The sequence below is a fragment of the Oncorhynchus tshawytscha genome, linkage group LG03, assembly GCF_018296145.1.
Source record: "Oncorhynchus tshawytscha isolate Ot180627B linkage group LG03, Otsh_v2.0, whole genome shotgun sequence".
Taxonomy (NCBI): domain Eukaryota; kingdom Metazoa; phylum Chordata; class Actinopteri; order Salmoniformes; family Salmonidae; genus Oncorhynchus; species Oncorhynchus tshawytscha.
The window spans coordinates 36412663-36428876 of NC_056431.1; the positions used below are offsets into that span (position 1 = coordinate 36412663).

Sequence of the window (16214 nt, forward strand, 5' to 3'; positions counted from 1 at the left end):
AGGCACTGCCTTAAAGCCGGAGCCTCTAAATAAAAGGCTTTGGGGTTAATCCTGAGGAACTCAAAAGAACAGAACACTGATGACAGATTTACCTCCACTGTCACTAGAAGCTGCACATGCTTGGAATCCGCCTAATTCCACCTGAGCTGTGAATCACGCAGTGGGTGGCTCAGATAAGGTCCTGGGTATCTGGTATCTGCAGGTTAATATGGTATTTCACGGTGAAGTGGCATTTCATATATTTAGTTAAGGCTGGTGATGTATGATTATTGGTTGTTTACTTTGCGTCAATGTAAATAGTCCGGGTGGCCATTTGATTAATTGTTCAGCAGTCTTACGGCTTGGGGGTAGAAGCTGTTAAGGAGCCTTTTGGACCTAGACTTGGTGGTCACCCAAGTGCAAAGAGGAGAAATATCAATGTTTGACAAAAACTCCAGCTCACCGATGTTCCTGTATGCTTCACAATGGATTTAATGGATTTCAAAGCAATGTTTCTTTCCATAGACTTTCATTAGGCACCAAATGGAAGTGAACAAACTGAAACAGCAAGTGAATACCTGGACTTGTCCAATAAGAAACACTAATTTCATTTTTTTCTTTGCACAGCATTTTAAAGCATTTTAAGTTGCATGTCCTAATGAACATGACCCAGGTTATTTTGTCTTCAAAGTAACATGGTACATTAACATACTTGTGTTTTATGTAATTCAACAGACTTAAACAATACATCAATGTGTCACAGTCACCACCTCAATAAAAAAAGAGGCCCCTCTTTAAGGCACCTTTAGTCTGTCAAGGATAATGTTATTTTCTGAAAGGGCGTGCAATTGGTGGTGAGTTAGTGAGGGATTGATGGGGGAGGGCTGTTCCTGTCTTTCTGGTTGGTCCCAAACTAGACACTAAGGACAACCTATTGACAAATCACATGGTCAGAAAAGCAATGTGTGGCATCCTTCCTATAGCTTCCAGCATTCTTCCATGCTGTGTAATAAATGACACATGCGCATGCGTGCGTTTGAGCGGAAACACACACACACACACAGTAAATACAAAGGAGATTCATTTCTCAAAGATAGTTTGGGGCTTTCCAATATAACCACTTTACACACACACCACACACGCTTACTTTCCACTCTGGGTCATTTACTGAATCCTGACTTTTGACATAATTACATGATTTTCGTAGAAGTTGAAGTTACATTGGCATATCTTGAGCCCTGAGTGAACTTGTGAAGCAATAGATGTATGCAAACAAAAAGCAGCCAGGTCCCACCAGATCAACTACAGTGTTAGACATTTGTCCAGATTTCCAGGACATTGGGAGATGTCTTGTGCATGCATGCAATCAATACTGTTCACTAGGGGCAAAGCGAGCATCTATTAGTGTCTAGTAGGCTTGCTAGGGCATTGTAGATGGGATGGACGCAGGGTTTAAACTGTGGGCTATGGTTTTGAAGCTCATGGGTGCAATCCCAGTGCTAGGCACTTCTTTTTATTTCTATTTATTTTCTGTTTTAACCGCATTCCAAACCTTAACCCTTTACCCACTTTCACATCAGCATTGACATTTATCAATGGGTGTGGCTGGTACCTGTAACTGGTACTTTTGAGTACCTAATGCTCTGGAAGCTGTCAGATGACAAACCACCAACTGTCATTTTGGGATAGACTGTAGCTGCTTATAATATATGTGGAGGAGGTGTGTGTGTGCGCGTGTGTGTTGGTGTGTGTATAAAGGTATAGAGAGAGAAAAGGAGAGAGAAAAATAGGGAGATGGAGGCGCATAGAATGAGGGGAGGAAGGAGGTAAGATGACGAGAGAAGACAAACAAGCAAAGTATTTTAGATACCTCAGGAGATTCGACTACCCTCTCTTTTTAACACTCCCTTTTTCTCAACATAGCATTAAAAAAAATGTAATGGCTGGAGAGAGTGAAGGTATAGAGGAGGGAGGGGGAGACTCATGCAGAGAAACAGGTAGGAATTCCTCAGATGTCTGCAGGAGTAGAGAAAAGAAACATGTGGAGACTGGTTTCTTCCAGGGTCAGCTCTTACTGAAAAAAGATGTGCACAACATGTCCAAAACTGTTACACACTTGAACCTTGACATCCGTTAATGGCTGCCAAGGTATACAGCGGCAAATGATATACGGTGAATTGAATTGAATGTTTGCGTGGATTATGTGCATGTGTGGTTAGAAATATTCCCATGAGAGTTTAATTTAAAAATAGCAGCATAAAAATGGCATACATGTAATTTTTCAAAAGTTGCGATTATGTAGGAACTATTTGTTCTGGAAGAGGGTTGGAGATGTACTGTATACTGCTCATTATTGCATTGATTTATGTAAATTAAACTAAATTATAGATGCTATTGATATATATATATATATATATATATAGTGTGTACGTATGTTTTAATGCTGATACTTATGTTTGACAATCAAAAACAATTATAGTGTGCATGGTTTTGTGTTAATCCACTTGATTAATAAGTCATGACCTAAGACTTGGTTCAAGTGATCATCCCATTCTTTCATATGACCACCTTCCTAATCCTAACACTCTCCCATCTGTATTTCAGGAAGACAATGAGATCCCCTCCAGCGTGTTCCTCAAGGACTCACCCAAGACCCCCCAGGCCAGCCAGCTGGAGGAAAACGCCCCTGCGGCGCCTGCCCCGTCCGTCGCCGGCACAGACGCCAACCGCTCCCAGGAGGAGGGTCTCCATACCATCAGCTTGTCCTCCTCCGACGATGATGTTGGGGGTCACCACGAGGAAGGCGAAGCCCTGGAGGAAGAGGCAACGCTGGGTCTGGGAGCAACCCGGCCCTCCGTTGAGAGATCCAGAGCAGACCGGCTGAAGCGCTCCAGTCTGAAGAAGGTGGACAGCCTGAAGAAGGCTTTCTCACGCCAGAGCATCGAGAAAAAGATGAGCAAGATCAGCACCAAGATTGTGCCGACAGCGAGCCGCGAGAAGATCAAGAAGAGCTTCACACCAAACCACCCAAAGAGCCCTGCCTCCAAGAGTTCCTCATTCAAGGTGTCGCCAATGACGTTCAATGTGAAGAAGATGCATGGTGAAGGGGAGGAATCAACCCAGCCCGGAGGCTCGCCTAGCGGGCATGCCCACGTGGATATCCCTCCCCTGGGAAGCATGGATGGGGATCTGCCCCTGGCCGAGGTGCATTCCCAGGAAGTGCTGGGTGTGGAGGGAGGAGAGGAGCTGGCTAGTCCCTCTAGCACTGGGAGCGTAGAGGCCAAGCTGACCTTCAATGGAGAAGCAGGGGGCCTGGAGTGTCACCTGACCACTGATCGTCCGGCGGGGCTCGCTGTCCCGGAGCATGATGATGATATTGGAGAGGAGGAAGAGGAGGAGGACGAAGAGGAGGAGCAGGAGAGCCCGGTGGAGGTGAAAGCTCCCATACCTTCTGCTACTGGAATCACTGTGGAGCAAGCCTCTTAATCGCATCCACCTCAACCTTTGCTCCTGCACATTCCCTGCCCTCTTTATATTACCATGCCAACAGTATAGTCATCCCTCCGTCTTTCCAAACCATGTTTCCGAGATATCTCCTAGACAGACACACATGCACACACACACACGCATGCACACACATGGACACACACACACAATGTATATACACAACATGAAAGACGTGTCCTTAGCAGACCTATTCCTGAAAAAACTCAAGCTCCTGTGCCAGCGATTACAGGCCATCCCCATGCAGCTCCCTTTCTCTGCAGCTCTCTTTCGACTCCGGTCCTGCATGTATTATTGATCCAGGAGATCCATGGGCTGATCCCAGTTCACCAACCTCCCCTTTAGAGATCCTGAGTGACCCAGAGTTATCAAGAGTGATCAAGTGATCCTGCATCATTTGCTCCTGACTGGTGTGTTTAACTAGCTACCCTTCTGTGGGGCTACCTTAAGAAAAGAACCAGTGTGCCAAGAGACTATTACTCACCTTCCCAACTGGAACCTTGCTTCTGTTTCAAGAGAACAGCACATCTCCAGTACACTGAGCCAACTATCTCTCTCTATTTGTCTGTCTCTGCATGGGCCTCTCTGTCTGTCTGACAGATAGTCTCTTTGTTCCTCTGCCTCGTGTGAATGCCGGTAAATCTCTGGCAAAAAAGGTAAAGCCCCACAGTTTGGGGATGGTAGCTTGTTGCCAGGCAGTCTGGGCATTGGTATGGTTGGTAGCTAGGTTTCTACAGCAAGGGTGGTGTAAGGCTGAAGGGATATAGGGCTGTAATATGTCCAAATGCTCTGCCTGAAAATAGCTTCTTATCTTCATCAAGGATATTTTTATTATTTCAGAGAGCGGGTTCAATGTAAGAAGGGGGATAGAGGGAGGAAGTACGACGAGAGAAGAAAAGTCGTTTAGAGTGTTCAGATGAGTCAAATACATGTGGCAAATGCGGTGTGCTTCATTTCGCTTATAATAAAACCATTGGAATAGTCCCAAAAAGTGAAAACTCTGCACCTCAGGCATGTGGGTGAAGCTGAATCAAGCACACCTCAGGTATTTGAATGTTTGTGATACATGTATTTGACCCATGTCTCGATGTAACCACACAACCTGAGTGCAGGGTAAAAAAAGAGCCATATAATTGAGGCAGTTTTGTGCCATCCCTACCTTAGTTTATTTGCCAAAATAAATACTCACCAGAACAGTGTAAAAAAACTGCTTGAAAGTGGTTAATGGTTCACTAGGTACAGACCACACCTTCAATATTTGGGGAGAGTAAGTTGAAATAGCTGTCTTGTGTTAACGTCTACTGGCGTCTACCTTAAGGCTCTACATACTGGGACTTTCCTAAACCACCCTATATCAGGGCAATTCTAATCTTATATGTATGTACATATTCGATTATGGGATTATCAGTGGGTATAATGGGGTGGGTATAATGATTTATAAATCATGTATAAATCATCATATAAATCATATAGAATCATGTTTGTTGAATACTGTCAAACTTTATCGGGTACTGTCTCCTGAGTATTGTACTTCCATAATATTATAGTCTAACAATGTGGACTTTTGGAGTTGATCACTCACATAAACAAGGTTTGAATAGCATAAACAAGCATAAACAAGCATTTACACATTCTTATATGGTTGAAACACACACATGCACACACAAAACCTTAAAGGAAGACTCCACCCAAAATCAATTTTGGTATTTGTTTCAGTAGTCCATTGTTGATATAGTCCCAAAATGCTTTGCATGTCAGCAATCAAGTTAAGATATGTAACTTTCAAAATACAAAAATACAGCGGGTATGATGATTGGTGGAATTTTCCTTAATAAACTAGCACACATTTACAGAGGCACCCACACAGACATTCACACACATGCTCCTGCACGCACGGAAGCCTTGAAACTTAGGCCTACACAAGCTGGTGTGAGTAATTGCTGTCCGGGAGCGAGGAATTCCTGCATGTTTTAGGAGATAAGAGTGATAGTGAAAGATTCCATTCCTTTAAATTCTCTCCTTTTGGAATCTACTTGCTCGTATCACTAAGGGAGGATAGTTCATCTAATCTATGTGCAGCACTTGCCACTAACTTGTGGCTACTGTTTATATGGTTTCATATCCATAAGATGGAATGGAATTTAAACCCCTCTGTGGGGAGTATATAAAGTATCAGCCTGAACTTCATGGTTAGCATCCCCTGGCCTATGCCTTTCTGATGACAAGTGCCTTGCAACCAGTCAGTGCCTAGTACACACTTAGGGGCCTCCAAAATATATAGGTGTCTAATGAAATGTAATTAAAAACAGAATGAAACCATTAAGCAGATGATGTATTGTATGTTATTTCTCAGTTGAGAGAGATCTTGGAGAAAGGGAAAGAGAGAAGGAGAGGTAGAGCAGAGAGGCATTCCTGGGTTTGACATATGACTCTTTGGCTGCCCATTTTTCATGCCCTACCCTCTCTGCCTGGACGTGGCGGCAGGGGGAACTGGGGCCCTCATGGGCCACAGGTGTGTTGCCCCCAGGGAGGCCCCTGGACACTGGCTCACTAGGAAGGAGGGGAGGAAGGGAGGGAGGAGGATGAGGAGGATACGGAGGGTGATAGAGAGTACATGGGCAGGGAGGGCAGGGAAGGGGAGGGGTGAGGAGGGTAGATAAGTTAGAAAAGCATTGTTTTTGGACAGTGGGAGTAGAACAGAAAATGGGACAGGTTGCATCCCGATTCTCCACACAGTGTCATGAATTTAAAAATGGTGAAAACTCCCTCCAGCTAATGCCAACACCAATTCAATTATTTGAAATCCATGATTGGAGAATAAGGACCCGTGTTTTGAGAGGAGGTATAAATTGAAGAGAGATATGTCCAACTGTTTGCGCACCAGCATGGCCTTACATTTTTTAACCACAAGCTATATACTCTTTCTATCTATCCATCACAGAGCCATCTCCTCCTCTTTCTCTCCCTGTTGCTCTCTCACACAAACGCACACACACATTTTCTCTCTCCCCATTTGTCTCACACTCATCTTTCTCTCACTCTCTTCCAAAGCGCAGCCAATCTCCAATCAATGGTGTGTATTCATGGATGCCAAGGGAAGCCAGGCTTCCCCCCACACAAAATGTACCAATAAAAAAATACAAAATCAAAATGATTATCTTTTGTCTCTGTGTTTCATAACTTTCCTTCAACTCGCAATTCACAGGAGAAAGCATCCCAACGAGCGAAACAGCACCCATCTGTCTCTCTATGTGTGGGCCATCTGATGCTATCTGGTCAAAATGAGTATGACATTGTTGCCGCCTATAACATTGAATACAATGGAAGCCAGCGAGAATTGGCCTCCCTTGATAAAAAAAAGTACAAAACATTTGCCAATCAGCATTGAGCTGAGCTGAGCAAGCTCAACTGTGAATTGTCCTGGTGCACCAAAAAACAAATGTCAGTGTCAAGGGAAGCCAGCTTGGATTTAGGCTTGACTCAAATCAAATCGCATTGAGAGCATACGTCATTGACAGAAATAACTTCAATTGTTGCATCTCGTTGTGTTGTTGTCATCCAGTGGCTAACTAGCTAAAATTGGCACGTTCCTAAATTAGCCATGGATGGATAAAGGAATTTGGACTTGTGGTTCTACTTAATTCTCCGTACTGGCCATGATTATAATGGTGATTCTGATCCAACCATTAACTCATACATTGTTGTGCCCCTGGCTTGAGAGGATGGAAGTTCAATATGTAGCTAGATGTAGAAGGCTAATGCTAACTAGATAATGTTGCCCATGAATTTAGGCAAGCAAGCAAGCATTTTAGCCAGGTAGCCTAGGAAAACAAAAAATAAAGTGTGCACTGCATGACTGATAGACCGTTTCATCAACATGAAAGAGAGGAGGATGGCATTGGCGTTTCTCTACAAGTAGGGTGAGTCAACATGTTTTTCTACTTGCACGAATGCACACACACGCGCACACAGAAATCAGAATCATGGACAGCCACATCATATTTAGCTTATGTTGATTGGACTAAATTGTTTTTGGTATATTTTAGTTGTCACTGTATTACACGAAGCAGGGGTCATTTGATAATGAAATGTTGAAGTTGAAATGGTGCTGGAATAGTGGAGGCAGTGCTTTTCTGCCACTGTTTTCTTATTGTTTCGCCCTTTAGGCCTATATATTATGGTCGCAAGGCATATGAATTAACAGGTTAAAGAGCAAACAACGCAGTTAGCACAACACATAGGTTGTAATATGGCTTTTTGGAGGGGGGCTTCTACTTACTTAAAAGTGTAAAATATCATGGCATTGCAACCAGAGCAACCGTTTGTCATATTGTCAAGACATATGTCCTGGGTTCACACGTCCCAGGTGAACACATGAAATACCACTCTTGATCCAGAAGTTGAACCCTACACCGCACAATTATATGCATCCAACGTAATACAATTGAAATGTTGTTAGTCATTACGGAGGTCTGGTAAACAAAGAGTGTGATGTAAAAATATGTTTTTCTAATCAAAGCTTTAGAGGGAAAGAGAGGCAAGAAGACTTTCCTAGAAATATCCCATGGTGTATCATTGTCTGATGAAAAAATGTTTTTGAACAATGAACAATGGAACCTATGGTGGAGGGCAATGACATATTTACACATCATATAATGAAATGATAAACCTCCTATCTGGAATAAAGTAGGAGACAGTGGGGTAAGTTGAGAATTAATCTTTACATTCAGCATCACTCCGTCAAGGGAACATAGTTTTTCCCTTAGAACAATTAGTCCGGGCATGGACTCCACAAGGTGTTGAAAGCTTTCCACAGGGATGCTGGCCCATGTTGACTCCAATGCTTCCCACAGTTGTATCAAGTTGGCTGGATGTCCTTTGGGTGGTGGACCATTCTTGATACACAGGAAAAAATCTTTTGTCTTGCTCAGTCACTCTGTGAATGACACACATACACAATCCATGTCTCAATTGTCTCAAGGCTTTTAAAAAATCTCCTTTAATCTGTCTCCTCCCCTTCATCTACACTGATTGAAGTGGATTTAACGAGCGACATAAATAAGGGATCATAACTTTCACCTGGATTCACCTGGTCAGTCTTTGTCATGGAAAGAGCATGTGTTCCTAATGTTTTGTTCACTCAGCGTATATTTAAGCATGTCGTATATCCCTGAAAATAATCCGAATTCAAGTAAACTTTGCACAAATAAAGTGGTCCCTTGGCAAAACTTACGCCAGGTACCCTGTGTACAGCATGGTATGTGCTTATCCACTTGTGGGGGATTTTCATCATCTATAGATGTCACAGTACTGAAAAAAGTGTGTACAATATGTGTACAATATGTAGAGGTTGTGATTCAAATGTGACTGTTATTGAGGTTTTCTAGTTTTCCAGTGCTTTTCAATAAGCTTCATAGTGCATTGGGGTAACTCACCCCACCTGCCACCACTGTGTACAGTAGCAGCACCAACCTGGGTGATGCACAGCATCCATTTAATGCCAGAAAATCTCACCACACATCGGCTCTCACGGTGGAAGAGGTGAATGTCACAGGTAAGAAGTCCGATTCATGGAGTACTAGTTTTGTTACTACAAAACATGTTTTTTAGATGATACCTTATTTAGTCATAATTTCACCCAGTTGTAATCCCTCAAGCCAAATAAGTTATTTCTCCATGGCAGAAAACTCTTATCAACGTTTGCTGTAATGTATTTTCTTCCTATACAGTCTATTTTTAATTGATACGCTTGAGTTTAGCATCACAATTGGCAAATAAAGATTGTAACTGCTGGAGTCTGTCATTTGTGTTTCCTTAATTGCAACAGCAAGTCCTGTATTAAGCTACTGATTTAGGATCAGCTTATAACACCTCAATCTTCGCATAAACCAATGGTGATGCAACATGATCAGTGCTCTTCAAGATTGTTGAATCTTAAATCTTAAATAGAAATGTACCGATACTTTTTTGGTTAATGTTTTCCCTTCTAGTGTCAGTTCTTAGAAATGCAGCTAAGTCAGACATGACAGAGGCCCAGTGGACTAGTGGAAGAGAGAGCAGAACAAGAAAGTGATTAAAGGTATGCCTACTGATCAAGCTACAGCAGAGATGTAGCTTCTCATATATCCATCTACAATAAGTTCTTGTTGTCTCCCTCTCTCAAACAGGCTGTCAGTTCAAGTCTGCCAGCGGACTCTCTGTGAATCCCAAACAAACCCCTTACCCCTACCAACTTGCTCAGAAGGCCCAGCGCTGTCACGTGTTGCTGACGAAACTGGGGTTGACTTCCAGAAATTGGTGAAGACATCAATGAACCCATCAACTTTGGGACACACTCGTGACTTGAATGAGTATAAATATAGCTCCACAGTGATGAGACTGTGATGTTGACAGGAGGGAGACACCAGAAATGTAGCCAAACTTAATTGAGACTTATAATTACAAAAATATAGGCTAAACACCAGTCATGTTTGACAAATATAATGTTAAACAACGTTATCGGCTTGACTCTGTCGACATAGGCAAGGCATGGTTTGTTAAGATCAAATGGTCACAAGAACGAGAGAACGGGCAGTGCCAATTGCGCATAGCACATCACACACCTTGCAATCTGAGTGGAGGGAATACAGTACCTGCAAGTTTTATGTAATTTTTTGAGGCATGTCTTACCTTGTTTCAAAGTAGCCTAACCAAAATCTGACATAGTCTAAACATTTCCTCATTAACATTATGCCATTGAAACCAGCATTTTCTCTTGTTCTGTTGGTTTTCAAATAAAATGTATTTTCGATGTCCAGAAGCCAAACACACAATCCTAATCATATTAACAACCCATCCTAGTTGTTAGATCTTCCCTCTTTCTAAATTTCTCACAAATATTAGTGTCTCTGTCACATGAAACCACTCGCATTTGAGATGCCGGTGCGCTTTAAGAAATAGTTTCCTGGTGGTTGCATTTTTGGGACATCCGTGCGTAGCCTATAGCGGTATGCGGTATGCGATTGCTGCACTCATAATGTGAACAAATAATAGTTAGTCAACATTTAAAGCTAAACATTTTGATCTGTTGTATCTGCTTTGTGGGTGCTGCTTTTTAACATCTACAGGGTTTGTATAAAAAATTTCATCCCAGAACTGTCCTAGTCTGTTTTGAACAGCTCATTACATGTTTTTTTATTAACCTCGGGATGATAAAACCTGCTTCACCCAATGTGGTATGGATCTGCTATTTTCTTTACTTTAGAACCGGAACCCCCAACAGAAGCTAGCCAGCTAACTAGCTACTAGCTAGTAGTCAGCTAGCCACTGCTAGTGATCATCAGCTAACCTTTAGCCCTGAAAACTGCCAGTCTGCACAGCGAGAGTCAACCCAGAGCTTACCGGACTCTTTTTGCCCACATCTCCGGAGTCCTGCCGCAAGCTCTGAACCTTTTCACCTGGATCATCGCAGCTAGCTAGGTGCTATACGAGTGGCTACGAGTGGCTAACGTCTCTGTCCCGAAGGAAGCACCAATTAGCCTGGAGCTAGCCTATGCAAGGCCCATCTCCCGGCTGGCTGAAGAGGTCCATAAGCCACTCCTTGGGCTCCAATTGACCTGGATCCTTTTTACTGCCGATACGGAGCCCCGCCGATCCTTCACGACTGGTCTACCGACGTAATCCGCCTGAGGGGGTTCTCAACAGGCTCCTCCGTCGTGACGTCCCCTGAATGCCCACCTGCTAACCAGCTAGCCGCGGCATGCTAGCTATCTAGAGCATATCGGACTGTCAGCTGAAGAGGTCCATCAGCCAATTATCTTGGGCTACAATACCTATTTTGCCAATTGGCCTGGACCCTTTTACTACATGGAGCCCTGCCGATCCATCACGACTGGTCTGCTGACGTAACTGCCCAAAGGGGCTACAACTGACTCTCCGTCGTGATATCCCCCTAAGGCCTTTCTACTGGCCTGCTAGCCCCGACCCGCGAGCTGTCTGAATCGCCATGTCTCCAGCCCGCCAAGCTACTCATTCGACCCCATGATCACTTGGCTATGCATGTCTTTCCCTAATGTCAATATGCCTTGTCCATTGCTCTTTTGGTTAGTGATTATTGTCCTATTTCACTGTAAAGCATCCAGCCCTGCTCAATATGCCTTAGCTAACCTTTTTGTTCCACCTCCCCCACATGCGGTGACCTCACTGGTTTAAAGGTTGTCTCTAGAGACAAAACCTCCCTCATCGTCACTCAATGCCTAGGTTTACCTCCACTGTATTCACATCCTACCATACCCTTGTCTGTTCATTATGCCTTGAATCTATTATTCCGTACCCAGAAACATGCTCCTTTTACTCTCTGTTCCGAACACACTAGACGACCAGTTATTATAGCGTTTAGCCATACCCTTATCCTACTCCTCCATTGTTCCTCTGGTGATGTAGATGTTAATAAATCCTGTTTGGGCTAGGGGGCAGCATTTTCACTTTTGGATGAAAAGCGTGCCCAGTGTAAACTGCATCCTACTCTGTGCCAGATGGGAATATATGCATATTATTATTACTGGTGGATAGAAAACAATCTGAAGTTTCTAAAACTGTTTTAATTATGTCTGTGAGTATAACAGAACTCATATTGCGGACAAAAACCTGTGAAGAAATCGAAACAGGAAGTGAGAACTCGTTTTTCAAAACAGTGCCATTTGAAGTCCATCTAAGTTATGGATGTGCATGCACTTCCTAGGGCTTCCACAAGATGTCACCGTCTTTAGATTCTGGTTGTATGCTTCTACTATAAAGGAGGGGCTCATAGGAGCTCTTTTACTGAGTGGTCTGGCAGAAAGCCTCGGTCTCATTGCGCGCGGTCCTAGTGATAACAATTTTTAATCCAGGCCCAGCAGCTCACAGATCACTACCTCATCCCCATACTGTTTTTTTTTGTTTTGCTCCTTTGCACCCCAGTATCTCTACTTGCACATTCATCTTCTTCACATATATCACTCCAGTGTTTAATTGCTAAATTGTAATTATTTCGCCACTATGGCCTATTTATTGCCTTACCTCCCTAATCTTACCGCATTTGCACACACTGTATATAGACTTTCCATTGTGTTATTGACTGTATGTTTGTTAATTCCATGTGTAACTCTTTGTTGTTGTTTGTGTCACACTGCTTTGCTTTATCTTGGCCAGGTTGTAGTTGTAAATGAGAATTTGCTGTCAACTGGCCTACCTGGTTAAATAAAGGTGAAATATAAATAAAAAATAAATGATGGGATGCCTATAATTTCAAGCCTTGAGTCACTATAACAATTGTGTGTTTATCTTTTTGAATTATGTCTATTGTACTTTGTCGAAAACAACTATTGATGTGCCTGTTTAAAGTGTGCATTTATGTTTTCTCCTAATTTGCACCTCTCATCTCGTTCTTGACCATAGGACTGGTGCAGGTGTTTCAGCCTGGCTCAGTGATTTCTGTGGTGGTGGGATAGCCAGAGGAAATACAGAGCGTAGGGGTTGGTAATGTTCTTTAGTTGCGCTATGATTGACTCAGTGTTCTGTCACTCATGGGACACTACGTCACTGCAAAATCGATAGGGAGAGCTCAAAAATTCAACCCCCTTGGGTTCTGCTGTATATTTACATTAGAAGTGCCCAAGAAGGCTCAAGGTCATTGGCTACAGATACAATTAAGTCATATCAAGTTAGATCTACCATAGCTTTGATTGGACTGATCAAGTCAACATCATACTTTCAGAATCTTAGCGAGCAAGCTAGACAAGCAGTCATCATGATGAATCAAGTCAACAATCTACTGGCACATCCTTTTCAATCCTTGTCATTTGAAGACAAATTATATATGACACGTAAACATCACACAACAAGTTGGAAATCGCAAATTCAACAGTGAGTGGTTTGGAAGGAATCACTGGCTAACTGCAAGCATTGCAAAGCAATCACTAGCCTGCTATTCAGTGGAGAGGGTGTGTGGTCCAAGTCTTGGTTTAAGGGTCTCTTTTTCAAGCTGTAAAAGGATGAACATTCACATGAAACACCATGGGCCTGAAAAGGTTGAATACATTGGCCATGCTGTCAATCAGCATGACTTCTGTGTTCAAAGCCACTGGAAACTCAGAACTGGGAAATCTCAGACTTCAGTAAGTTTAAGACATCTGAAAAAAAACTAACTCTGACTGGGAAAATACATATGAAATGGTCATCCACCTCTGAATTTGAAGTCGGGAACTCATAAATCCATAAATCACCATAAATCCATAAAATGCCAGACTCTGTTGAAAAAGTTTGATGGCATAATTTGCCCACGCACCAAAAATGGCTTGAATGCTGCTGCATAAATTATGTAATATGCCAGGGAATATGTATATTGTAGCTAAGAAAGTAATACTAAGTAATACTAAGTGTTGTAGTAAGCTGTTAGCCCATGTGCCTTACCCTAATAATTTGATCCCTATCCCCCTCCTAACTTAGCCTACTGTTCTGACTTGGTGGTGCACATGTAGCCTATAGCCTGTTTTAATAAAATGTCTTCATTGAATATTGTAAGATCTTTCATTGTCTGCTTATGTGTCCCCTTTACTTATCCTATGGTTCTGACTTGGTGTACAGGGAGAATACTGTAAGAATGGCCAATGTTCTGAATTCTGTCGTTGTACATTTCAAAAGTGCTGAACAAATAGTTATAATGACTACGTCAGTCTTAGCTCGCTCATTAAGGTCTTCATCGAAATTGCCTTCTTATCCACTCATCCACTCACTATTTCTTTATGTCATAGTTTGTACATCTCAATTGTCAGCAGAAACCACATTTGTTTAATGTAGAGACAAACAATTATGATGTTTTTGTCATGAAGTTAATTTATGAAAATCTCTATTTAGCAAACTAGCTAACATTAGCCATATAGCTGTCTAACTAACATTAGCCAACTTGCTGGCTAGCTTTATGGGTGTTGTGACATGAGTATGAAATTGTAATTCGTATTGATTAATGTTTTAGGGGCTCCTGAAACAACCAGCAAACCAAGCTGTTGTCTTATGAAACAGTGGATGTAAAGAATCTAGCTAGCTAAAGCATGTTACCTCCCTATATGAAATCCAAGATGGTAACCAATCAGTCTGTCCGTTTGTATCTGTGATCATTGAGATCAGATTTGTAAGAGTTTTTATGTTAATGACCCTGATCCTGTTTACGGAGGAATGTAAATGCCTTTTTTTTAGGCTGGATCGTGTTGTGTTGTATGTTTTAATTATGTAATGTATTGATTGTTGCTGCCTTCTTGACCAGGTCTCCCTTGAAAAAGAGACTCTGGGTCTCAATGGGCTTTTCCTGGTATAAAAAAAAGAAAAAAGAAAAGTACTGCAAATTGAATGTACAATTTTGCAAGCTTGCCTTGATGATATTTGCCATGCAATGCAGCTGAAGTAACGTAGCTAGCTAACTATGTTCTTGCTTATTGTGCAGTGGGGGATAAAAATACCTGTATGCCTATGGATGTGTAGCTATGTATGTAGCCGGTCTGTGTATGAACCATTAAACGTTTAATATACATCTTAGTTCAGAACCTAGCTATGAACCTCAGCTATCATAACCAGTTGTATTAACTTCAAAACAGTCTGAATGCCATTAATGAAGCCTACAGATTGAGTAGAATATAATGACTTTGTTCCAAGGATGCAAGTTGTATACACATGTAGTTATTACCATGCATGAGATCCCCACATTGTAGCCTGTACATTTCATATATTCACTGATCATTGACTCTACCTTGGCAAATAAAGTTGCAGTTCTGGTATGAATGCCTGTGAGATTCTTTTTCAGTCATATCCAATACCAGGAGTATCACATTTCAGTCTTTGAATGATGCTGTGTCTGCATGTCTTTCGCACCTCAGTATCTCCACTTGCACATCATCATCTGCACATCTAGCACTCCAGTGTTAATGCTGAAATGTAATTATTTTCCCTCTATGGCCTATTTATTGCCTTACCTCCCTAATCTTACTACATTTGCACACACTGCACATAGACTTTTCTATTTTGTTATTGACTGCTTGTTTGTTTATCCCATGTGTAACTCTGTGTTGTTGTTTGTGTCACACTGCTTTGCTTTATCTAGGCCAGGTCGCAGGTGTAAATGAGAATGTGTTCTCGAATGGCCTACCTGGTTAAATAAAGGCGAAAGAAAAATAAATGAATAAAAATGTATGTATTACAATTTTACACTACAACAGTTTTTACCAATCAGTGGTTACACATTGTAACTATGCAATAGACAAGAAAAATGATTTAACTAGTTAAAGGCACATTTTTTTATTCATCTATACAGAAATATAATTTATAAAGAGGGCAAAGATAACTGAACTAAATGACTAAAGCCCTGTAGCATTCACTTCTGTCATCATGAAGTGCTTTGAGAGACTTGTCAGGGATAATATCACCTCCACCTTTCCGGCCACCCTAGACCCACTCCAGTTTCCATACCGCACCGACAGGTCCACAGACGATGTAATCGCCATCCCACTGCACACAGCCCTATCCCATCTGGACAAGAGGAATACCTATGTAAGAATGCTGTTCATTGACTACAGCTCAGCATTCAACACCATAGTACCCTCCAAGCTCATCATCAAGCTGGAGGCCCTGGGTCTCAACCCCGCCCTGTGCAATTGGGTCCTGGACTTTCTGAAGGGCCGCCCCAAGGTGGTGAAGGTAGAAAACAACATCTCCACTTCGCTGAT

The 16214-nt window shown here is 42.2% G+C and overlaps 1 protein-coding gene across 1 annotated transcript in view; it reads left to right on the forward strand.

Annotated features, from left to right (window-relative positions):
• Positions 1 to 6634, forward strand: part of LOC112234849 (caveolae-associated protein 2) — a 28252-nt gene extending 21618 nt beyond the window's left edge. The window contains exon 2 of the mRNA XM_024403157.2: positions 2584 to 6634. Within this exon, the coding sequence (XP_024258925.1) occupies positions 2584 to 3465 (882 nt within the window). The 3' untranslated portion in view covers positions 3466 to 6634. The remainder of the gene's footprint in view (positions 1 to 2583) is intronic.
• Positions 6635 to 16214: the final 9580 nt, after the last annotated feature.